Source organism: Dicentrarchus labrax, unplaced genomic scaffold (assembly GCF_905237075.1).
Source record: "Dicentrarchus labrax unplaced genomic scaffold, dlabrax2021, whole genome shotgun sequence".
Classification (NCBI taxonomy): Eukaryota; Metazoa; Chordata; class Actinopteri; family Moronidae; genus Dicentrarchus; species Dicentrarchus labrax.
In genome coordinates this window covers 14,969,199-14,992,458 of record NW_026136707.1, presented here as the reverse complement: position 1 = coordinate 14,992,458, position 23,260 = coordinate 14,969,199, and the positions used below count along the sequence as shown (strand labels likewise).

General features: G+C 42.1%; 3 protein-coding genes across 6 annotated transcripts; all 3 read right to left on the bottom strand.

Annotated features, from left to right (window-relative positions):
• Positions 1-748: 748 nt before the first annotated feature.
• Positions 749-5,587, bottom strand: wu:fe05a04 (zinc finger protein 543). The gene is made up of 4 exons (XM_051407129.1): positions 5,228-5,587; positions 4,498-5,074; positions 3,280-4,241; positions 749-2,255 (listed from the first exon to the last, which is right to left on the bottom strand). The coding sequence occupies exons 2-4, from the start codon at positions 5,063-5,065 to the stop codon at positions 1,479-1,481; spliced, it is 2,307 nt and encodes a 768-aa protein (XP_051263089.1). The 5' UTR covers positions 5,066-5,074; positions 5,228-5,587; the 3' UTR covers positions 749-1,478.
• A 1,339-nt stretch (positions 5,588-6,926) lies between these two features.
• On the bottom strand, positions 6,927-10,801 carry LOC127366554 (putative zinc finger protein 840). The gene is made up of 5 exons (XM_051405608.1): positions 10,663-10,801; positions 9,770-9,958; positions 9,572-9,687; positions 8,897-9,040; positions 6,927-8,754 (listed from the first exon to the last, which is right to left on the bottom strand). The coding sequence occupies exons 2-5, from the start codon at positions 9,912-9,914 to the stop codon at positions 7,912-7,914; spliced, it is 1,248 nt and encodes a 415-aa protein (XP_051261568.1). The 5' UTR covers positions 9,915-9,958; positions 10,663-10,801; the 3' UTR covers positions 6,927-7,911.
• Positions 10,802-11,566: 765 nt separating this feature from the next.
• Positions 11,567-22,695, bottom strand: LOC127366520 (uncharacterized). Of its 4 annotated transcripts, none has more exons than XM_051405509.1 (10): positions 22,143-22,695; positions 21,501-22,030; positions 20,472-20,993; positions 16,189-19,802; positions 15,827-16,097; positions 14,335-14,526; positions 14,154-14,246; positions 13,836-14,022; positions 13,439-13,646; positions 11,567-13,337 (listed from the first exon to the last, which is right to left on the bottom strand). In XM_051405509.1, the coding sequence occupies exons 2-10, from the start codon at positions 21,982-21,984 to the stop codon at positions 12,054-12,056; spliced, it is 6,855 nt and encodes a 2,284-aa protein (XP_051261469.1). In that variant the 5' UTR covers positions 21,985-22,030; positions 22,143-22,695; the 3' UTR covers positions 11,567-12,053. The 4 variants fall into 4 exon arrangements, with proteins under 4 accessions (XP_051261469.1, XP_051261471.1, XP_051261472.1 ...); XM_051405511.1 differs by having other exon boundaries at positions 22,520-22,695; XM_051405512.1 differs by having other exon boundaries at positions 22,544-22,695.
• Between the last annotated feature and the right edge of the window lie 565 nt (positions 22,696-23,260).

Genomic DNA, 23,260 nt, shown 5'->3' with positions numbered 1-23,260 from the left:
CTGCAAGGATGTTTATTTTTTGGATTTGTGAAAGTTATAGAATCCCGATATCACATTGTGGTAATACAGAGAGAAATGGCTGCCATTACTTTATTATCAATAATAAATCAGCAAACTTTTACTGTAACATTTGTTGTGTGAGAACAAACCTAAAAGTGTAACAGTGTATCAGAGTATTTTAATCCTTGCTAACGTTTTGTTTTTTCTAATTAAGAACAACCAAATTGTTTCATTATCACTATAACTAGACACGAATTAAATGCCCTTAAAAGTACTATACAGTAAGGCTTTCTGATGTGTCAACTCTTTCTGTTTAATGATAATCTGCTAAATATGATGGGATATCCCTGTGAAAGCAGGACATTTTACAACAAAAGTGTTTATTTTATTGTCTAGTCCAACCTGTTTCCTTAAGGGAACCTTTTTCTATCATTAAGTAAACTTAAAATCAAGAAGGCCTTGCAACCCCGCGTGAGGTTTTGGCGACCCATTGTAGGGGTCCCGACCCCCAGGTTGTGAACCGCTGCTTTAGTCTAACTATCTCTCTCTAGTTTGACCAAAAAGGATCAAAGTCAAGAGTGAAGCTTCCTGTTCAATCTGTGGATACTGAATCTGTGGATGTGTCTTTGTTTTCCTGTTAAAGGAGGTCTCTACGCATATGTGGTGCAGTGTCATACTATTTAAATAAAGTTTTTTTACACTGTCTCTCTCATGCACACACACAAACAAACACACGAGGCGAGAAATGAACAGTTCTTGTATCAAGGACTAATGTTTATTTGCCTTTAGAAAAAACATCAAAAGATACCTGCAGAATATGAAGATTCAGCAATGTAAAGAACAAGGTGACAGAATGTCGTTATTGATCAGTACCATTATTTGCATAATTGTATACAAAATGCACATTATTTCAAGTTCTCAGCTGAACACTAAGAAATCCAGTGTTTTCATTCCAAATACACATTAATAAAACTAAGGATTCAACTTCTCAACACAAAAACTAAACTAGTGTATAAAAAAAAAAAGGTAGAAATCTGAATATTTTTTATAATAATAATAATATTGCATAGGCTTCATGACTATTACAGTACCACTTTGCTCTGGTGCTCCAGCCAAAAGCTTTACCCAAAATGCAAATAGGACAAATGCCACAATAAGCAAGAGCTTGGAATGCTGTTTAAATTACAAAAGAAACAAAAATCCCTCTGACTCTAAAACAAAAGTCACACAGTCGACTGCTAGAAAGACACTGAGTTTCTTCATAACATAAGAAAAAGTAGAAAAACTGCATTGCCATATAATGGTATGATGGTACATATACTGATTAGACAGAAATATATAGAATACTGTACATACTGTACTGAACAGTATTAGTTCTGGCTGTAGAATAACACCTCCATATTTGGTTTATGTGGCTACAGATACAGCAAAACAGTGGGTGTGTCCTCCAGTAGGGGAATGTGACAACAGATGCAGTATTAATCTTTTTTTATTTTGCCCTCATTTAAAATGTTACGTTTGTCTACATCAGCATTAGTAGCCCTTGAAACATCGACCTCCCTCTTAATTTCTCTCTCTGTCAGCTGACAAGATCTTGATGACCACAAATCAAAATCAGGACCCTGAGGCTGAGGCTCGCTCTTAATGTCTATTATTAGTCCGGAGGATGTTGTACTAACATTAGGAGGAGAGCGATCCTCTCCTGGATTTGGTTTAACAGTTGCTTTGCTTTGTCTTTTGGTGCTTCCAGCCTCTCCTGAGATTTCAAATTCTTCTGGCTCACTTTTAACGGGAAGAAGAGGAATGTTGCTCAGGGGAGATTTAGATGAGTTACACTTATTAGACAAATCCAGAGGTGCTTCACATTCTGGATCCCGTTTGATCCCGGTTACCAAATCCAGGGGTGCATTTAGCGGTAGTCCAAGGTGTTGAGGGTGGACCTGCGCAGCTGGACTTGGTAGTGTCGGAGAGACTGCACATGGGAGCGTCAGGCCCGTGCTTTGAGTCGGACAGACAGGAAGAAACAAGACAAGTTTAACACCTGGAGGTGGCTGTTTGTCGAGGGTTAGCTTCCACAATCCATCTGGTGGACCAGAGCCAGCACTCTCTGTCACAGGTCCTGGACTAGGAGAATCCTTCTCTAGTGCAGCAGGCTGAGTGACTGTGTTTGGTGGATTTGATGAGTCTGGTTTTGTTTTGAGCTTTTTTGCCTCCGGTGAAGAGCTCTTTGAGGCTTGGCGTTTTTTGGGAGCACTCTAAAATGATAAACACAACAAAAACAACCCCAGTCACTCAATGAATTATACAAAATACAAGTGTTACATGTCAGTAGAATCAAGATAGAAAGACCTGAAACTTAAGCTTGCGGTAGGTTCTTCTTCTAACGTCACAATACAGTGCGTTTGCAACAGGAATTGTCTCATAATCCCTGTGTTACTGGATGTTTGGCCTTCACTGTGCTGAATCATGTATGTGCATTTTGACACTAGAAGGCCGTTTTCACATTTCCCTGCTGAAGGGAAAAGTTTCCCTGTGCTTACCTTAAATGTGTGAACCGCATGAGCATGATTTTGTGAAAACTAGTTTTGAAGCCAACCGTGGTCATGGTGCCTCTTGTTTTCAAGTTCTCAATTGGACTTTTTGTGGAAAAACTATAGATACAATTTATTATTTGAACTAGAGCATTTGTTACGTCTTGAAACGTGTCTCTTGTCTTAAGACAAACCGTGTGCAATAAAACACTGCTGTTGAGGTGCCAACTCAAATTTGGGTGTTGGGAGTTTGTGCTCTCACCTTCAGTACTGAAGCCGATGACATGCGCAGTTAATGATTACCTGACTCAAGCAATTTACATTGTTGTCATTCATATTGGATGTCTATCATGATGGACTGAAACCAACAGCTGCCAGGAAGCTAGGAGCTCAATTAAAAAATGTATACTTAACAGATTAAATTAACACCCCTAGAAAGTCTTGTTTTGGCTGATCTCCAGTAGTTTAACTTGTCACCTTGCTGCAGTGATTTACAGGTGGACTCTAGGACACAGTGACATCACTGCTGGCTGTTGTTACAGATGCAAAGTTGGCTTCTGACCACACTCCACCTTCCCCTTCATGCTGTACGCCCAGAAAGGGAAGTGAAATACTGGTTTTCAGCCTGGTATTAAGTTCACCTTTAACTAAATGGGTGTCGGTCATCTTTAGTATTATTTATTGGACAAACAAAAATATTCTTCCTTTTAAACCTATACTGTACATCACCATAATGCTCCACACTCACCGCAGGCTTGGGTGTTTGTCCACAGGTCTTAAGGTGGCTGTCATAGTTCTGCTGGTGGGGAAAGCCCAGTCCACAGCTCTGACAAAAGCAGGGCGACTTGCCGACATGACCACCCATGTGGGACATCAGCAGCAGGGCCGACCGGAAGCCCTTTCCACATTCTGCACATTTCAGCACCCTCTGGTGAGCCCCGGCATGTTTCTTCAGCTCCTCCGAAGTGTCAAATTTCTCTCCACACTCCAAACACCTGATCTCATCCCCTTTAGGCTCCTGATTGCCCCAGCAGCCCGTGTCCTTTTTGTGCTGCTGAAAGTCCGCCTCACTGAGAAACTCTCGCAGGCACGCCACGCAGTGAATGCGTTTGGGTTCGCACTTGTGTTGGCGGTACAGCTTTGCCAGGCGGAAGTGCCGGCGGCATCGTACACAGGTGTAAGGCAACAGGCCGAGATGGGAGAAGCTGTGTTTCAGGAGAGCATTCTTTTTAGTAAAGGTCTTTGTGCAGTCTGTGCATTTAAAGCTGCGATGGCACGTCTTCTTCCGGTGGCGTGCGAGGGATTTTGAAGAGGAGAAATTGCGGCCACACACTTCACATACAACGTTCAGCATACATTTGTGTAACTGCACGTGATATTCACACTCCTTCAGGCACGTGAACACACGTTTGCACAGGTCACACTCGTAAAACTCGCTCTCAAAGTGAGTTTTCGACAAGTGGTCTTTCAGATCTTCCTGTGATGCAAAGCCCTTTAGACAGACACGGCACAAGAGAGGATCCACTTTGGTCTGGGCGTGTGTGCGCAGGTGGACCCGGTAGTTGGAAATCTGGCAGAAGCGCTTTCCGCATTCAGCACAGCAGTACGGGCGCGCCCCAGTGTGCAAATTCATGTGGTCCTCGAGCTTGAATTTGGAGGGCAGCTGGTGATCACAGACACTGCAGCGGTAGTAGCCTGAATGACTCGACTCTGTGGAAGAGAGAGAGGGAAATTAAAAGTATGCCAACTGAAGAAAGGTAGATGATGACGGAAGATGTAAACTCAGCACAGCAGGCAGGAGGAAAACTGAAAGAGATCATTATATTATAAATAATTATTATTATAAAAAGTTATTAGATATGTACTAATTTGATAAAAGGTAAGGCTGCCAATAATCTATTTTTATATTGTAAACAAAAACAAATTGACATTAAATTACAGCAAAGTCAAAGTGAACGCGTCGTACCATTGTTTAGTCCTTCCTCGTCATCCTCTTCCTCATCAATCTCTTCTTCCTCATACACCCCTGAAACCTCGCTGTCATCAGAATCATCCTCCACACCCTGCTGCTCCGTCGTTAGATCCTCTGGCAGAGTGTCTGCACCCTCTACATCTGTCCTCCTGCTGTCCTCCTGTTCCCTCTGTAGCAGGTCTGTGGTTTCTGCTCCAGCAGCAGGATCATTCACCGTGGGCTCCGGCAGTCCGAGAAGCGCTGTGCCTCTGTCGCACTGCTCATCCTGTATGCTTTTTGCAGGATTTAGGGGCTTACGGGGCGACGTCTCTGACAGAGATGATGCTCGTTCTGTACTTGAGGTCTGCTTTGCTGCACCTGCTTCTTTACCATCCGCTGTCTGCTGGCCTCGGACCAGCAGCCTTCGCTTGTGTGCGGTTGAGAGTGAGGAGTGGCTGGGTGAGACTGAGTCATCAGGTGATGTGGAGCGACAGGGTGTCTCCCTGACAGAGGTGTCCGGCTGCAGGATGCCCGGAAATCCCAACTCCGTTAGCTGGATATCAATGGTGTACTCAATGGACATGACTGCTGGCTGGAAAAGGCAACAGGAGTCAAACACAGACAGGAGCAGCCTAGCCTGTTGACATTATCATACACACTTCAAAGTTTAGACACAAAAACGCAAAATGTATGTTTATTAAAAATTCGACATATAATATAATGATACATATCTATTTGGTCTTACCTGTCGAGCGACTACATCTGTGGCTCTGCTTCTGGGTCTTCGTTTGTTGCTTATACAGCCTGGAGGACAACTTCTCCATGGACATCCATTGATGACACACCTTAGTGCTGTTCACCTCGCTCACCTGGCCGCAGGAACTCAAGTCCTGTCTTCTTCTCAACAATTAACGCGAGAAAACAAGCTGCACCCTCGGTGTTTGCTTTTCCCGGCAAAGAATAAATAAAGAGACGCAAAAAAAAAAAACACCTTAAAAAAGATTCGCCAACAGGACGCGAGAGCAGGGATAACAATTAGCCGATAAGCTAGCTACCATGCTACAAACTCACACAACCCGATGGTAAATAAGGGTTGGGAAAAAAAGGGAAACAAATGAAGCGATACGAGCAGAGGATATTCCTGTGGACGCTACAGCGCCCCCTAGTGTCCTGGAGCGGTATTACATAATGTGACAGCTAATGAGCAGCACAGGTGTGTCCATGTGGAGGAACTGTATTTTACATAAAGCAGTGGGACCCCTTTAATCAAACCTTTAACAATAACCATCTCATAGTTCTATAGTTTTATTCACAGAAATAAATGAGATGTTGATATATAGGCCAACTGTGTGTAAGTTTTCTTACACGCCTTAAAATCAAGAAGACCTCATGACCCCTGTGAAGCTTTGGTGGCTTTGGTTTGGTCCAGGTTGGGAACCACTGACTGAGAGGATGAGTTTACCACTACCTAAGCACATGTACACATGTATGTATTTAGGTGCATTATGATGTACCTGTCCTATACAATATTTTTAGACTTCTACTTTATACTTTATCCTCATCACGCAGAATGGTCCATTCATATATATTACTGGAATATAATTAGGGGCAAATTACTCTAATGTTGCAGCTGGTATAGGTGGGGGTAATATTAAATTATTTTTATTCTGCTGGGTTTCTTATCTGAATCTATGATTACATGTTAGTTGATTGATATTTTGTAGTAATCTAACTCTGTATAGTAACTAAGGTTATCAAATGAATGTAGTGGAATAAAAAGTACAGTATTTGTGGTGGAGTATAAGTATAAAGTAGCATGAATTGGAAATACTTGTCAATACCAAATACCTCATAACTGTAGTTCTGGTTACATATTAGTGCATCAGTATAAAAAATATAAAATAATAAAATAGATAAGAGTCTGACAGGTGCCATCATACATAATGAGTAATTTCACTTTTGATACTTTTTGTGCTTTTATTTTTAGTACTATTACATTATGAGCTTAAAATACTTAAAGTATTAAAAGTAAAAATATTGTATTATATGTGCTCTATTATTGAAATTTCACTATTGTTACTAATACTATTATTATTTTGTAACGGTGGGAACTTGTTTCATTATTTTAACTCTCTTGCATTCAAGAGCACATGAGAAAAAAGGTATAGTATAAGTATCTCAAATATGAATAGTAAAGAAGAGACACATAATAACAGCATGTCCCAAACTATAAAGGAAGGACACACCAAGATTAGTGCGCTTGGGCAAATTGTTTGACATGCTCTGTGGTAAAGGTACACATCATTGAGCACACAGCTAACATCTCAGTATATGACAAACATAACTGAAGCATTACGAGCTCTGCAGACCTTCTAGCAAATGTCTCAGGTAGAGTTCCTGCATTAGAAGTCGGAACAAAGTTAGAACAAAGGCAAGAAGGCAAGTTATTTCTTCAGCAGCCTCCCTTGGGATAGCATGTTTTATTATATTTTTGCAGTGTCCAGACACATTGCAGTGGGGAGAGAAACAATCCAATCAGTGAATAACACATGATGTACACAGATCCTTATGGGACTCTAAGGCATTAAAGAGCCACAAGTTCCACTTGAGAAATGTCTGAGACATGAAATATTCTAATAGGTGAAAAAAAAAAAATAAAGGCGTAAATTTTACTGAAAGACAAATAAGGATTATAGTGGATCATTTCTGCCCACGAGCCAAACACTCCACATTGAATCTGGAGCACTTAGACAAAATACAGTTTAGCTGAACTTAATTATGTTATTTTTAAAATCCGTCCTCAATGAGATTTAATTTAGAAAGGAACATAATCAAAATATTAAATGTAAAAAATGCAAAAATATGAACCAGAAGCTGTACATTACACATTTCTTTTGACAAACTGTCTAAACATTCAGACATAGTATCTCTACTAGGCATCTAATATGCTTCAAAATATGTACTTAACCCAATCTGTTTTGAAAAAAAAAAAAAAAAAAGGAAAAAAAAACATAAAAAACTTTTTTTTTTTAACCACAAAGTGAGTTGAACAACTCAAGACACTAAGTAATAAATTCACACCACACCAAGCTTAAAAAAACTGAAACAAATCATTTAAAAAGTTAATCAAAACATTTTTTTTTTTTTACAAATAAACTATGTTTGTGTGACAAAGGGTGTAATGGATTTAACAACATTTGGTTAGTCAATTTAGGAGATGTGTCTGTTTCTCCAGAATTTCAACAGCTCATAATCAAAACGCAACTTTAAATCCAAAACTTGCTAAAACGTCATTCTCAAAACCCTTTTCAAACTCATCTGAAACCATCATCTGGAGCATTAGATCTCCAATGTTAAAAGAAAAAAGGACAATTCCTGACTAAAATCTTCAAAAATCATACACTTTCTGCAAGGTCCCCCATGTCTCAATTATCTCTTTGCACTTGGGTTTTCAGGCTTTTCCTCCGGGTGGCTTTTCTCGTGAGCTTTTAAGGTGCGCTCACGACCAAAGCTCTTCCCGCAGGTTGAACAGGCGAAGCGGCCCACGGCGTGAGCCCGTGACATGTGGGCATCCAACTGCTCCTGACGGGCAAAGCTCTCTTCACATTCTTCGCAGGGATAGGCCTTCCGCGGGGTGTGTTTCTCTTTCTTGTGAGCACGGAGCTGGATCAGGCCAGGGAACGTGAGGTCACATTCGGGACAGGGGTGCTGACGGGACGGGGCGGGATCTGCTTTAGGTTTCTTCTCCTTTCCTGGAGCTTGGCTGTCATCCTCGGGACTCTTTTTATCTTCCGTTTCTGATTTCGCTGGCGCTTTAGAAGGACGGCCACGCTTCGCTCCAGCTGCTTTCCCTTTTTCCTCTGCTGGGGGGGCTGCCGGCTCTGATGTGCTGCTGGCCTTCACTGGCTCCTCGGGCGCCTCTGCTTCATCCTTCTTTTTCCGCTTTCCCTTTTTCTCAGCAACCGCCACTTCTTCAATTTTGGAAGGCCGCCCGCGTTTCTTGACGGACGAAGCACTGCCGTTGCATTGCTGACCCTCGGGGTACTTCTCCTGGTGCGCTACCAGCTCAGATTCTGTGTCAAAGCCCTGACCACACTTCTTACAGCGGTGGGTTTTCGTAGGATCCTCCGGCTGTTCTGCAGTGTCTACGTCTGGGCGGGGGTGTTGGGTCAGGCGATGAGCGCGCAGAAAACCAGCACTCCGGAAGGTCTCATTGCAATCTTTACATACCAGCTGTTTCTCTGGACACACCTGTCTCCTATGGGCAGTGAGCTGCAAAAGGTGGGAAGTAAGAAGTTGAACAGAAACATTTAGTATAAAGCAAAGAATGTGCTTTGTATTTTGGCATTCATGACGTTATTCAGTTTAAATACTGCCAGTAAAAAAACCAAAGATGCTTTAACATTACACTTACTTCAGAGAAGGTTTTAAAGCTCTCCTTGCAGTGAACGCATTTGAAGGGCTTGTCGTCCTTGCTGTGTATTGGCTGGTGTTGTGTCAGTTCCTCAGATGACAGAAATGTGCGGTCACACACATAGCAAGTGAACAGTGTGTTTCCCTGGAAAGACATAAAAAAGAGGGACCCAAGTTAAAACAATTCAAGACCAAGAACAAGGAGTTTGTCTCTGGTTATTGACAACTACCACAGTAACATGTATAAAATGTATAGTATTGTAAATACAGTGTGCATTCTCTTGAATGCACTCAAGCAGCATCAAGCTATATTATATAAATATCAACCTTAAATTTTATAATATAACTTACTCAAATACAAGCTAGTGAATGTCACTATCATTTTTTTCCCTTGCATCCCATTAGCTTTACAGCAATGCCAAGGATAAAAAAAATTAAAGAAAAAGACAAATTACCAGAAATTAATGGGTGAAATATAAGAAACCTGCTTCATTAACTACTACTAAAGGAACAGGTACTGCGACAAAGTAAAGACCATATATATATGTAGTAAAGTAATGTAAAGAACATTTTAAAGTATATTTATATGTACACACGTACGTAGAATTAGTCCAACACAAAACCTGTGATTGACAAATTTCTCGTGAATTGACTGAACTGACATCGTGAAGCTCACCTGCTGAAGCTGTTGCTTGTACTCTTCCCGGTGGCTCTTCTTCATATGCCTTTCCTTGGCTTTGGCACTGCAGAACGTGATGAAGCACTGGAAACACTGCAGGTTTTCATGCTGGTCTGGAAGGACAGGAGGAGATTAGACAGGTCACGCCAAGGCAAAGTTAATCTTTCAGTTAAACTTGTGATCAGTACCACTTACAGGGTTGAACAGGGGGTGCAGGGGGTCCATTCAGAGTGATGGGTTTGTATGGTTCAGCTGGCTTTTCAGGGGGAACTTCTGGAGGTGGATCTGGCAGTCCCCGTCCCATCACTATCTCCTCTATGTTCAAAATCTCTGAGTCCATCCTGGTTTACTGGGTGGTTTCAACAGGCACTCAAAACAACTTTCCTGGATTCAATTAAAGAAAAAGGCAGACACAAAACCAAACATGAACACAGGGTTATATATCAGGTGGAAACAACAGTGGGGTTAACAGCGGGAGCATAACACTGTTATATCCCCACAGATATGGTTAAATACGTTAGCGTTAAACACAACATTCAAATATCTTCCCCAACTGGTTAGACTGAGTTAACTGTAAAACTAAATGTATTTACAGAAAACCCAACGTACACAGCCTGAATGTTGTTTGTTTAACAGCCCAGTTTCCCACCAGGAATCACTCAAGTTTCAGCTCATCTTGGCTAACGCTACGTTACTGCCCTTAAGGCCGCTAGCTAAGCTAACTAGCTCCATGCAAGCCTGAGAGCATCCGGCAGTGAGCGGGCTGATTAAAATACATTAAGGGGTCTTACTGGTAAAGTGGAATACTTTACAGACACCGCAAGTGCTTTAGTTTAATGTCTGTGCACGCAGCTAACGCTAATCATAAAGTACCAAGCTATCGAGCGGGCTATCTCGCTAGCTAGCTTGCTACTGGTTAGCGCTAACAACACTGGCTGCCATTCAAAGAGGATCGAAGACTTTTCGATTTAAAAAAAAAACAAGTTTTAACTCCTCGTTCGGCGCTTGGGTGCATCTGCTCTGTGTCGCTATGCCGCACACCGATACCCAATAACACATATGATAAACTGAGCAGACGTGTACGTTACCTCTCGCCGCTGTTTGAAGGTAGTTTGACTGAGAGAGTTGACCCCAGAGAAGTACAGCGGGTAGATCGGACACTTCCTGGTGTCGGGGCTCTGCGATAGCCGTTGGTACAACTAAGATGGCTGCCGGGGGACTCTTCGGTTCGATCGCGTTTATTCAACACGTTCCAACATCAACGCGTCAGATGAGTCGAGTTGTTCCGTAAGTGGTACAGAACATCACTTTACATCGCGGTGAGTACGGGAACAACTCAACTTAGCACAGACATTTATTAATGGAAACGAAGCACACGAGTTGGACAATAAAACAGCGCTGAGTGACGTTATAATAAAATATTCTGTTTCAAAGTGTTACACCTGTTAGGTATGAGCTGCTGTGTTGACTAATATGAAGTTAAATCAGCTAAAACTAACAACAGGACAGCTACCTTCATGAACATGGATTTGAACTAGCCTCCTTTTCTATTCAGTCTGAATCTATGGTTGATCTCAGTCACGTGACCCAAAACAACTTGGGGAAAACTACTCTACAGCTCCATGCACCCATTTATAGTGGCCATTTCTGACTTATACCCCTGTACACAACATACCTCTGCATAACAGCATTGTGTAGTATTCAATATAGTGTTATTTCTATTGCGACACTGTCTCTGTATCAGTACATGTCACAGAGCATGGTCCTAGTGACACTCCATTTTCCATTTATGATGAATAAACCTATATTTTGATTTTGACTGCTCTACTTTCAGGGTCCTGCTACTGTGAATGATGGCATTAACATTAATGTCATAAATAAAAACAATCCCCCCCAATGTGACAAATGAAAATGTCTGCTGTTAAAAAAAGCCTATTCTGCAAACATTTGTTGTCAGTCTTTAAGAAAAAATAAATAAATCAACAATGCATGTATCTTTGCATCTGCCTTTTATTGTTTTCTGAAATTCAAATAAATAGTGTTAAAATTCATCGCTCTAAAAACATTCACGTCATAGAATGTAAATGAGGTCAGGTTAAATAAATAGTAAAAACACCATCATGGTAACTGCAATGTCAAAATCATATTTTACACTTCTTTTGCAGCACTAAATGTATGGCTATGAGTATTACTATTTTTTACATTTCCTTTTGAAGGCAAATACATTTTTACACTTGCTCAATGACATAAGCCACATCAAAAGCATTTGTTTTTTTTAAACCGCAGCACAATAGTACCTCAGAGGAATGACACTGCCAGTGAAAAGCATCATGGAAAAGTCACAAGGACAGAGGAGATGCTTCCATTTTTTGATTAACTAGGTTTACATACACCGAAAGCACAGTTACATTCTCAACTAGATTGCAAAATGTTGAAAAATGAAGGATTGGAGAGAATAGAAGGAAGTGTGTAGTGGACACTACTCTTTTCCCAAACTCTCTTGATTATGGAAATTCAAAAAGCAGTTGTGGTTGCGTGAGATACAAAGAAAGACGCAGCATTTAAGGCATAGCACTCGAGATGTTCTCTGACAGTCCCCAAACCGACACCTGCCTCCTTCTCCCTCCCCAAGCTGCTCTGGCCAGTGGCCCAGACCGTCGTACCGTGTGGCTGCGTCTGGCAGAGGACTTTCCTCCACCAGGCTGGGATTGGCCTTTTCATTTGTTGCATGAGCCTTCTCTAGGGGTGGTTGAGGGGGAACTGAGTCCTGGGTGTCAGAGCCGCTGGAGAGGATCAAAGCTTTGGACACCTCCAATCTGAATGCCATGAGAGTTAAAGGTGCAGACCTTTGGTCCTGTCTGTATACGAGCCAGGAGTTGACCAAAGCCAGATCTGTTAGGTACCAGAGCACCGCTTGAGGCCAGCAGGATGGGGCAGAGGCAGTGAGAGGGATAGAGTAAAGATTAAGCAGATCTCTGTTGAGATGAGCCGACATCTGGGCCTTCTCAAAGTTGTCAATGAGTAAAGCCATATTCCTCTGGCTGTTTCCAGCAGTAGAAAGTATGAAGCCACAGTGTGATCTGCGTAACATCAGCTTCCCATCTGAGCTTACAAACTCATCTCCGATCTGTCCTCGGGCTCCTCCCACCCTGCCTGCGCCATGAACCCCAGCAGCTAACAGACGCTCCAGCATAGCAGGGGTGGAGAGTTCCTGTTTGCAAAGAAACACCATACTGCCTTTGGGGACCATTTTTTCTACAGCATCTTCTTTGTCCGACGGACCCAATTTAAGATCCACGTGTAGGAGCAAACCGCCAAATCCAATTAAAGTAGTAGAGTAGAGAGACAGTTTCTTATTGTGTATCTTCCTGGTCAAAGATAGTGGATATTGGTCGACTGCATAATCACTATCTCGTCTCAGTGACTGGCACCCTGCTTTGAAACGGCACAGTAATGGCTGAGCCTTCCACAGGGGATCAGTCTGTGTTTTTGAACTGTTCTGGTCATTTGGTGCGTAGCCCTGCCTCTGCCCATCACTGTGCTGAGAAATGTCACTATTCCTGCTTGAGAGATTTTTACCTTGCTGTACATTTTCAAAATCACTATCACTTCCTCCTTCCTGAACATTACTGTTGACTGGATCCTCCGCAGGGGAAGCAAGCTTCAACACGCGGGACAGCTCAAGGCAACGGCAAAGTGGCATGGCTTCAGCAATCAAGGGCACCTTAGTCAAGTCCTCCCAATAGAGCCTCGGACTGGGAAACTGAAAGATAGCAAGAGACCGAATAAACTTTTAGTGGTCTTGCATTTACCTAACAGAGTCAAGGAAGCATTCAAAAAAAAGGGTCACAGCAGAGCACAAACCTTTAAAGTTCCCATTGCAATGTGTATCCCGACAAACTGTGCAACTTCTCTGGCTGTGACAGGTTGGTGCACGCTGGACAATTTATTTGTGCAATTGGCAATTTCTACCCAGGTATCCCAACCAAAATACTTGGAGAAGTAATTAATGGGCTCTTTCCCTCCGCTTTCCTCTCTTGGTGTTTGGAGCTGGCTCGTTGAAGTTGGCAAACTAGGGGAGAGAAAAAAAACTCATCATGAGCAAATGAATGAGCAAAACAATCAAACAGGTCTCCCCTATGGTCCTATTACAAATAAATTACAATAAATCTGCACAGTATGATAGTATTATTGTATTTTTATTAATAAAAACAGTGTTGCGTGAAGGTTTGAAGATTAAAAATATTAAGATGAACCGTACTTTTGTGATATTTCATCTGGCTGTTGTGCGCTGTTTGTTTGGTTCTTGTAGAAATAGGCCATTACTTCTGCTTCTGAGTCAAGCTGAGGCTCAGACAATTCAAAACTGCCCACATCCTCTTCATCTGAACTCTGGAGGAGAAAGTCCCGGAGGTCTGGTGGATGCTGCCACTCAGCATCTGCCACAGCTGAGAGATCAATTATTATTTCATTTCATTATAATACCATTTTTAATAAATAGCTTAAGGGCCATGCCTGATGATGGTTATACAATGATGAAGTAGCTAGAAGTACGATACTTTAAAAGAAGAAAACAAACCTTGTCCGTCTGCAAAGTCACTGACCCCTGGCTCTGACAATAGTCCTCTCACTCTTATTTCCTGGTAGTCTGTTACAGAAGGGCTCCCTTCATCTGTTTGAAATAGATTTAACATTAAAACAGAGGTCTTCCTGTATTTTTTCCTATAAGGGGAATATCACTGGAAAGTGAAATCACTTACTTAAATCTGTTGCTATATGCTCTGTCTGTAAGACATCACTGGATGTCGCTTTGGTCAAATTCCCATTGTTGGTCTGAGCATCTCCCAGTAGAACCTCCCTCTCCTCCTCCTTCACTGGGTAGAAGATACACTGGTCGGTGTTGAACTCAGGGGTGACACGACAGTGCCTTGTTGTTTCCACACTCTCCATTACTGAAAGCAAAAAGCCAAAGACATCAATCTCTGAAAATCTCTGGCAAAATGGAAATTATTACTATAGGATTCCAGTAAATATACATTTTTAAAACTGACTAATGAAGGATTATCATACAGGAGATGTATTGGGTGAACAGCTACTGTTTCTTCTGGCTGTACAAGACTACTATGTAAAAATGGGATGCTATACTTAATGGGGTCCATTTGTTTTCACCTGGTGTTTTTAAATGCAAAGGCTCTCTATGAGCTGTATCCAATCCAATCCAACTTTATTTGTTAAGCACTTTAAAAACAACCAAAGTTGACCAAAGTGCTGTACAGGAGAATAAATAAGAACTCATAAATGTAAACAGTGATGGTGATGATGAAGACCACTGTGAGGAATATAACGTTAGACAGTGATGGCGATAACACTGGAAAGTTCCCGTGGCAGATAATATGGACGAAGTCTGACAGTGACGAGCTCGATGTCCGGGCTGCAGACACGTGCCTGGCGTTACACCACCTGTTGTTTATGAGCACGGCAAGTCCCCCTCCTTTCTTCATGCCGGTCGCAGAGGTGTCTCTGTCGGCTCTAACCGTCTGGAAGCCGGGAATGGTGATGCTGGAGTCCGGTATCTGCTCGTGTAGCCACGTTTGTAGGTGAAACTCACTCGCTCACAGGGACCAATTAGCTAGGCACTGTTGCACTCCAATATGTTGTTCGCAATCACATGATTTGAATGAGGCTCAAAATTCAGAATGAGGCACTCAGTAAAAGGCAGAATGGATAAGATGGACAGATGAAACCCCCGTACTGTTAGTTATTGTATATTTACTCATTGTGTCATCCCAGTCAATATGTGTGTGAAATTTGGAATCAAGGAAGCAATTCATTATTAAATTATGGCTACAAACCTATTTTGCGGTCACAATGTCAAAAATGTAACTAACCCAGTGTCTGGTTAACTGTAAAATACCGTCACAACCCAAAAACATAATGCGTCTGGCTACGACTATTGCCAGCGCGGAGTTATAACAATGCACCGAGCAACATCTGTAAAGCTTGGTAATTAGCACGTTACACAGTAATGTAAAAAATGTGTTATGATTTCAAAAGTGAGTTACGTTGTGTAACAACAGTTTATCCATTAGCTAGGTACTTGTTTGCTGATCGCCTCCTGGCTATAGCTTCATACATAATGCACAGACATGTGAGTGGTATTGATCTTCTTATCTAACTCTGAGTGAGAAAACAATTTCCCCAAATGTTGAACAACTACTTTAAAATGTACCCACAGTGTGGCTTAATACTTACATGGACTGGAGGTGTTTTCAATGTTGACTGGTTCCACATTCCATCGGATGTGTCTGCTGCCCTGCGTGGCCTGGATCTCATTCAGCACGAGGCTGCTCTCCTCCTTCACTAGAACAGTCCTTATGTCACGGTGGTGCTGTGGCTGCACAATAGCACTCTGTCTGTTTTGGCAGGTGGTTGCAACCAGTGGTGGATCTGAGATATTCTCTTCAACCTTGATCTCCTGCCTCCCAAGGACCTGCACTTCAGTCTCAGCAACGCTGTCCAAACCCTGGAATGAAAACAAAAGTTGTCAGTTTGACATGTTGAATTCATCATTCGTTGTTAATGTTTGGTATTTGTTGGTACAATTAGCACCTCACCTGTCTTTGATTGTTCCTTGCTGTCATCAGGAACAGCTCCTTGTCAGGAGTTTCTCTCTGTCTAGAGGTGAGGAACTTCTCAAGTATAATGCCTGGAGACTGGTCCCGGTTGTGTTCCTCTCCTCCCTGCAGCCCACTTTCATTCATAACCTCCTCAACGCTTGTCCTAACCGACTCCAGCTCAAATACAACTTGCTCTTCAGGAGATTCCTCTAATGTAGAGGACACAGAAGGCAAAGATGCAGCAGGAGTGGTAGCTTTGTTGGCCTCAAATTCATGAATGGTCTCTGGGTTTGAAGTCTTTGGGCTGGTCTCACAGTCAGCATTGATTTGATGCTTTTCGTAAAGTACTTGACATTCTTCCTGTTCTTTCTCTGATTCTGTTGCTCTGACCGTATCTCCAATTGAAATTCTCTTTGTTAGTCCTAAAAAGTCCCTTTTTAGATATCCTACTCCTCTCCTCCTACCCCCTGTAGCATTCCTTGCAACAGCTCCTTTCCTTCCTTCTTTTTTCTTCTGGACTAATATTTCTTCCTCTTCTTCTTTGATCTCCTCTTGATGAGTGGAGCATGACACAGTCTGCGAAGTTAGACTTTTTTCAGTTGTTTCAACTTGCCCAGTGTTTCTACCATCAGGGTTGCAAGTTTCATTTGATTCATTTTGGGGGACAGCGTCTTCATGAGAAGCTGGATCATCTCTCTCATTCTGTTCCCCAACAGTGACTAAATCTACCTCAAGGAGTAAATCCTCCTTAATGTCTTCATCTGTGTTACCCAGGACTTCAGATTCTGAAGTGGGATTCTTCAGATTACCTTCTTCTGGCTTGTCCTCATCTGATGTCAAAGGCTCTCCTGTGTCTAAACTCTTTGTCCGAGTGGTATTTAAAGGGGATTCAGATGGGAAATTTGGTGGGGTCTCACTGGTTTTCATTTGATCAGATGGTGACTGTATTTCTGGAGAGGTATAAGATTGATCGTTGGCTCCTGCTTTACTTCCGCCCTTATTTTCAAAGGCACTTATTTCAACATCTGAAGGAGGAACAGGTAAGGATGGGGATGGAATCAAAGCTGGAAAAGAGACACTTCGCTCCCGGTCTTCTAATGCCATCTCTCCTATCTCAGGCTCAGTATCCCAGTCTGTAGCAGCATTAATTACCCCAACAACCTTATCATGCTGTTTTGGAAGCTGGTAAAGATCCAACCTGGAGACGCCTTCAAAGATGTTCCCATTGGTGTAAGTGAGACCGGGACTCTCTACGATATGCACCATTGCCTTGTGCTTCTGAAGGGATGAGACTTCGCTAAATCTCTCCCCACAGTCTTTACACTGTAAGGCACGCTTGGTGTGAGAAGAAGTTATCACTCCTTCAGTCTCCACTTTCGAGGAGGTTTTACGTTTTCGGGTGGTCTTTGGCTTGGTGGGCAATGTCTCAGGTGGTTGATGGGAAACCTGTAGCGAGGACAACAATGAAAGAGCCTTCTGGTTCTTTTTGGGTCTTCCTCCTTTTTTCTTACTTTCTGCTGTGAGATTATTTGTCAACTCACTTGTTGGATGTTTGAGTTTGTTGTCTTCACGGTGTTGGGACATTGTTTGGATCTCGTGAGGTGAAGCCTCCTGTGTCGGGCCTGATGCCTTTAAAGTGTCTAACTTGTAAACTTTCAGCTGGGGCTGTTTGTGACCTTTCAGTAGAAGTAGAGCGTCTTGTGTTACGTTCGGGCCAGGTATGTCTTCTGAAGCTGTGCTTGTTTTTTCCTTTTCCTCTCTTGCCAGGTTTTTCTTTCGGTTCCCATCCCTTGCGTTCTTGGGCTGACCTTTTCGCATCATTTTTGCTTGTTTTTTCTTTTTAAATACAGGTGAGGCTACATTTTTGTGCTCACTTATATGCGTAACACCCTCCCTAGCCACTTCTTTTTGCCTTTTCATTTTATTTTTTCTTGTATCCTCTTTGATTTGCTGCACCTGTGGGTTCTCAGTGGAAGACAGAGATTTTACTTCTGCTGAGGACACCAAATGCCCAACTTTCCTGTCCTTTTTTCCCTTTTTCCCCTTCTGTGATGGTACTTTTTTTGTTGGTGTTTTACCTCTTATCACATCTTCCTGTGTTGGCTGACACTGCTTTGATGGCTTCTTCTGTCTCTTGTTTTTCTTCTCTTTGTTTTGTGGACCAAATTTAACAACAAGACGAGACTTTTTTGTTCTTTGCCGTTTGGCAGGTTGGGCATCAATTTGAAAATCATCCTTGTGTATAGATCTGACCAGTTCTTGCATATATCCCTGAAAGATAAATGCCCTGGCTGGCTTTCTTTTCCGCACTTTCACCAGTTCTTGAGCTGACATTACATTTACGGGTAACTCTGAGATCTGTGGCCCCTGCTTTGTCTCTAATTGTGATGGAAACTCTTCTTTAGCAGATGGGTCCTCTACTTCAGACAAGTTCTCCACCTGGTCCTGACCCTCCTTGCTATCTACCAGCAATTTATCAGATGGTTCTTGATCCAATTGCTCTGCCTGTGTCTCTTGTGGTGTGGGACTATCCATCACAGGCTGAACCTTATCTAGACTTACTGTTTGCATTTGTAAATCAACCTCTTCTTTGGTATTAGTTTCAGATTCACTTGGAGCTTGTGTAAGTGTGTCTGGTGGAACAAAAGGAGGAAGGTTCTGTTGTTTTCCTTGTAGAGGTGTTAGCTCCAACTCAACTGAATGCATAAGAGGTGGGACTGACAGGCTGATCTGCTGCTCATCTATTACAGTCTGATCTTGAGTCTGATCAGGAGTCTTTTCCAGTTCAGTGATTGGTACCAGAGAAGAGGAAGGGATTTCATTTTGTGGCAAAGCTTGGGATTGTTCCAGCTCCATAGTTGGTATCAAAGCGGGGGTAAGTTCTAATATGACTGTTTGCTCAACTTCCTCATTCTGACAAACTATTTGATCCATAGGATCAGACTGAATTGCACTAATATATGACTGTTGAAGGATGTGATGCATCACCTCTCCCTCAGGTCTTTCCTTTTGTTCAGTCTGAACAAGTGTTAGCTCTATATTTTCACCTGTTGCTATGTGGGAACCTAGTTCTGAGAAAGAGGGGTTTTCCAATTGTCCATCTGGCGTAATAGGTTCCAGTATAATTGTCTGTTCCATAGGATCACATGGATTGTTTGAAGGGTCCAATTCAACTGTCTTAGATTCTGTCTGTTTCAGTCCCATAAAATCTATTTGTGGTGGACTGAGATTCAAATTCATTGGTTCTGCCATTTGTGGCATCTGTTGCACCTCCAGTGGTGGGGCATGAGGTGGCACCTGCCCCAGTATGACAACTTGGTTCACTTTCTGCACATTTCCCAAAGATTCAATAAGTCTGCGAATCTGCTCTGTGTCAATATTGGCATCAACCTTTTGCAAAGGGCCATTGGGTTCTACCTGCAGTAGTGCCGGTTGGCAAATAGATATTGGAGTTATGATGGGTGTACTTTGTTTCACTTGCTGCCCAGCTGGGAGGGCATTACTGGCTGTGACAGGTAACACACTGTGCTTAGTTTTCATGTGATATAGCCGCGTCTTGGTACTCTTGAAAGTGGCCCTGCATACAGAACAAGGATACCGTGGAGAAGCACCTAAAAATAATAAAAGAAGAAAGTTGTGATATATTGTGGTATTTTTCTTGCAACATGTTTGTTTTCTAGAATTTTATCATTTTAGGGATGCACCAATATAGAATGTCAGGGCCAATAATGATAACCAATAATTATCTATTTGTTGTGACAGATTCCAATGTGATAAACAATAATATGAATCTACATATTTTTAGATGACAAGTTTACTTTACTAATATAAACACCAATATTTAGAAAGCATTCATCTCTGTAATGTAGAATAAATCAATTTATTTTAAAACTTTTTAAATAACCTTAGATAACAAATAGCCAGACTGTATGTCCCTTTTGACCGGTATGTACAGTGCACAATAAACACTAAATGTACTAATTAAAAGTTAGCTAAGGCTATTGAAGAGACTATTTTGAAAGGCTGCAAGCCTTTTACAATGTGTGTGTGTGTGTGTGTGTGTGTGTGTGTGTGTGTGTGGTTTGAGTTTGAAGCACAACTCCACTATCAAGCGAACAGGCAGCAACACAGAGATCCCAGGAGAGAAAGGCAGGGAGGCTAAAAATCACTATTCAAAACTGGGTTTTAAGTTGTGTTCTGTCCGCAGTTGTGCTCTACATTATCTTACATAATTTTCAGCAGAAATTCCATTAATAACATATATTAAAACATTTTCTTACCATCATCTTTCTTCAGTTGTGCTTTAGGTGCTTTGGGTGCGGTGTCTCCCCCATCTCCTTCAGTTCCCTCTGGAAAGTGTGACACCATATGTTTCTGCAGAGCTTTGGACATGGTGAACCTCTTTCCACACTCCTTGCAAACATACGGCCTCTCTCCAGTGTGTGTGCGGTGGTGATACTTCAGCAATGTCATGGTTTTACAAGGCTTGCCACAGTCAGTGCAGGCATAACCATCCAGGCCAAAATGAATTTTTTTATGATGGGTGAGCTCTGACGATTTGTTGAAGGCCTGGCTACAGATAGGACACTTGAAGGGTTTCTTCTCTGTGTGGGCTCTCTGGTGTGCCATGAGTTCTGTGGAGTTTGTGAAGTGGCTGTCGCAAACGTAACAGGCAAAAAGAGCATTTCTCAGTATGCACTGTTCATATTCTGCTGGGTGGCTCAACTTCAGATGACGCTCTTTGCTCTTGTGATCACTGAAGATTATGTGGCACTCGATGCACTGCAGGGAGAGCTGAGACGCTAGAGGAAAACAGGACAGGAGGGCGATAACATTTACATGCAACATACTTCCATATTCTTAGAATAGAGATAAGTATTCTTAGAAATTATAAAAATGAAAATGTGGAAGTTAAATATGGTGGCTTAAGAAACAGAAGAGCACTTTCATATAGTAAAAACACAAAACAATTAGTGAAAAGAGACCCTACCTCTACTACAATGTCCCCTTACCAGCAAGACAATACTGCATTGATTTACTGTCACAAACACGTCACTATTGTCTGATGTGCATTGGCACTATCAAAGTGGGCATTTACACCTGCAGTGTAACCTGACCAATACTGGACTTCTGAGTCAGATACCAATGTAAATACATATGTATATAATAATATCATTAATAATGGGGAATCTGTAGTCCTTAAACTCCAATAAATAAGTAATCAAACATGAAAACAGGTCTCTCAATCTTAGCCTGGCTCAGCATTTGGTAAAACACAGACCGACATACATACAAGGTAAAACACTCACATGTGAGAGGCATAGCCAGGGGTTTGGACATGTCCATCTTCAGAGGATCTACCATCGCCTTCTTGGAAGGAACATATTTCCTTCCATCACGTACGCCTTTATCCTGTTTCTTTGCCTTTTGCCCATCACACCCAGGATTTGTATTTATATCAGGTCCCGGTTCTGTGGGGGCACTTGGCTTTGAAGCAGAGTCCACCTCCACCCCTCCGGTATTATCTGAGGGCTCAGTCAGTGGCTGAACAGCAGGCTCATTCTCCACCGCTTGTGTGACCGCCATACTTGCAGGTGTTTCCGTCCGTGTCCCATTTTCCTGTGGTGTGATTGGTGTTTCAGTCTCAGCAGTAGCAGCTGATTTATTCTCCTCTTCTTGTGCATGCGGTTCACTTTGTGCTGGCTGGGCTTCAGTCTCGGTGTCCAGTGGTTTCTCTGTGGTTGCTGTGGTCACAGGGTTTGGCCCCATGTTTGACTGGGTCGGACTCTGCATGGCTCCCTGCCTCTTGGCTTCTCAAAACGCACTTGTTTATATGTCCCTATGAAATCAGGTCCCACACAGAAACACAGAATGGCTGTTAGATACAACACATAACTGAACACTTACTGAAAATACCAACCGAACAATGTTTTTGTATCATTCAAACCTACCTAACTACTTTATAAAACGGTCTTTGCACAGGTTGATTTTCTTAGAAAGGCAGAGAGCAGCATCTTTGTCATCTACATGGCGACAGCTGGGAGCTCAGAGAATGAATGGATTCACAACATTTGTATTACAAAAGAAAAAACCGACGGACATGGAGGACAGCCGTAGGAGGCTGTACTGTGACCCAAATTCAACACTTTAATTTGTATGAACACAGTGCTGTAACACACTGATCATTGCCTCTCACAACCCCTCCACAATAACCACAGATACACAGATAACCGTAGCCCAGTTAGCTTAAATTCCCTGATTTGCGGTTAAAAAAAATGTTAGCATTTCCGGCTTGTTGCTGCGCCATGGAAGCTAAATATTAACTCACTGTCCACGTCCCCCCGACTCTTACACAGACACCGGGGAAGCTGTACCGTTGTGAAAGCAGGAGGATGGATATTAGAGTTTCCCTGGGCTCACTCGTCCGCCCAAACATCTCCGCGTCGCTTCGCACAAAGCCAGCACCGAGGAGCTGCAGGCACCGTGACGTCAGGTCTGACAAGAGGGGGAGAGCGGTGGTCATGGGAGTTGTGGTTTTTCTTTTTTTTTTTTTCCTGGGGTCCACTCATCCCAGTGGTTTGTGTCCACTCTGTTAAAACTACAACCCAACCAGACTACCAGACCATTAAAACTACAGCAGTCCTGATGAAAGTTATAGGCTTATTTTAGAATATATTTAGAGAGAAATACATAAGAAATAAGAATAATAAGAATAATTTTTCTGTCAATTTTGCCACAAATTACACATTTTTCTCAAAGGACTTTACAATTGGTATGGCACAGGACACCCTCTATCATGAAACCCCTAGAAACTGATTATATTATAATAGTTATGGTCATTTTGACTTTGCGTGAGCATGTTCTACAGAAGACTTGCTATAAAATATTCTTACTCTGTAATAACTGTATTTCTAAATATCTACAAAATGTAGAAGTGTTGTTTAAAACTCTTAAATCGGCATCTGAGGGTATTATTACTATTACCCAAAACTTTTTCTTCACCAGTCTCAGCCGTGTTTAATGACACTAGACAGAGAACTGAAAAATAGAGAACAAACTAGTCCACTAA

Coding starts and splice junctions, on each gene's coding strand:
- LOC127366520 (XM_051405509.1), bottom strand. CDS start 21,984: ATGCAGAGTCCGACCCAGTCAAACATGGGGCCAAACCCTGTGACCACA. Junction 13,647..13,835: donor CCAGATGAAATATCACAAAA/GTACGGTTCATC, acceptor TCTCTCCCCTAG/TTTGCCAACTTCAACGAGCC. Junction 13,338..13,438: donor TTGCAATGGGAACTTTAAAG/GTTTGTGCTCTG, acceptor GCTATCTTTCAG/TTTCCCAGTCCGAGGCTCTA.
- LOC127366554 (XM_051405608.1), bottom strand. CDS start 9,914: ATGGACTCAGAGATTTTGAACATAGAGGAGATAGTGATGGGACGGGGA. Junction 9,041..9,571: donor ACAAGCAACAGCTTCAGCAG/GTGAGCTTCACG, acceptor ATGTCTTTCCAG/GGAAACACACTGTTCACTTG. Junction 8,755..8,896: donor GCTTTAAAACCTTCTCTGAA/GTAAGTGTAATG, acceptor CACCTTTTGCAG/CTCACTGCCCATAGGAGACA.
- wu:fe05a04 (XM_051407129.1), bottom strand. CDS start 5,065: ATGTCCATTGAGTACACCATTGATATCCAGCTAACGGAGTTGGGATTT. Junction 4,242..4,497: donor CGAGGAAGGACTAAACAATG/GTACGACGCGTT, acceptor TCTCTTCCACAG/AGTCGAGTCATTCAGGCTAC. Junction 2,256..3,279: donor GACAAACACCCAAGCCTGCG/GTGAGTGTGGAG, acceptor TTATCATTTTAG/AGTGCTCCCAAAAAACGCCA.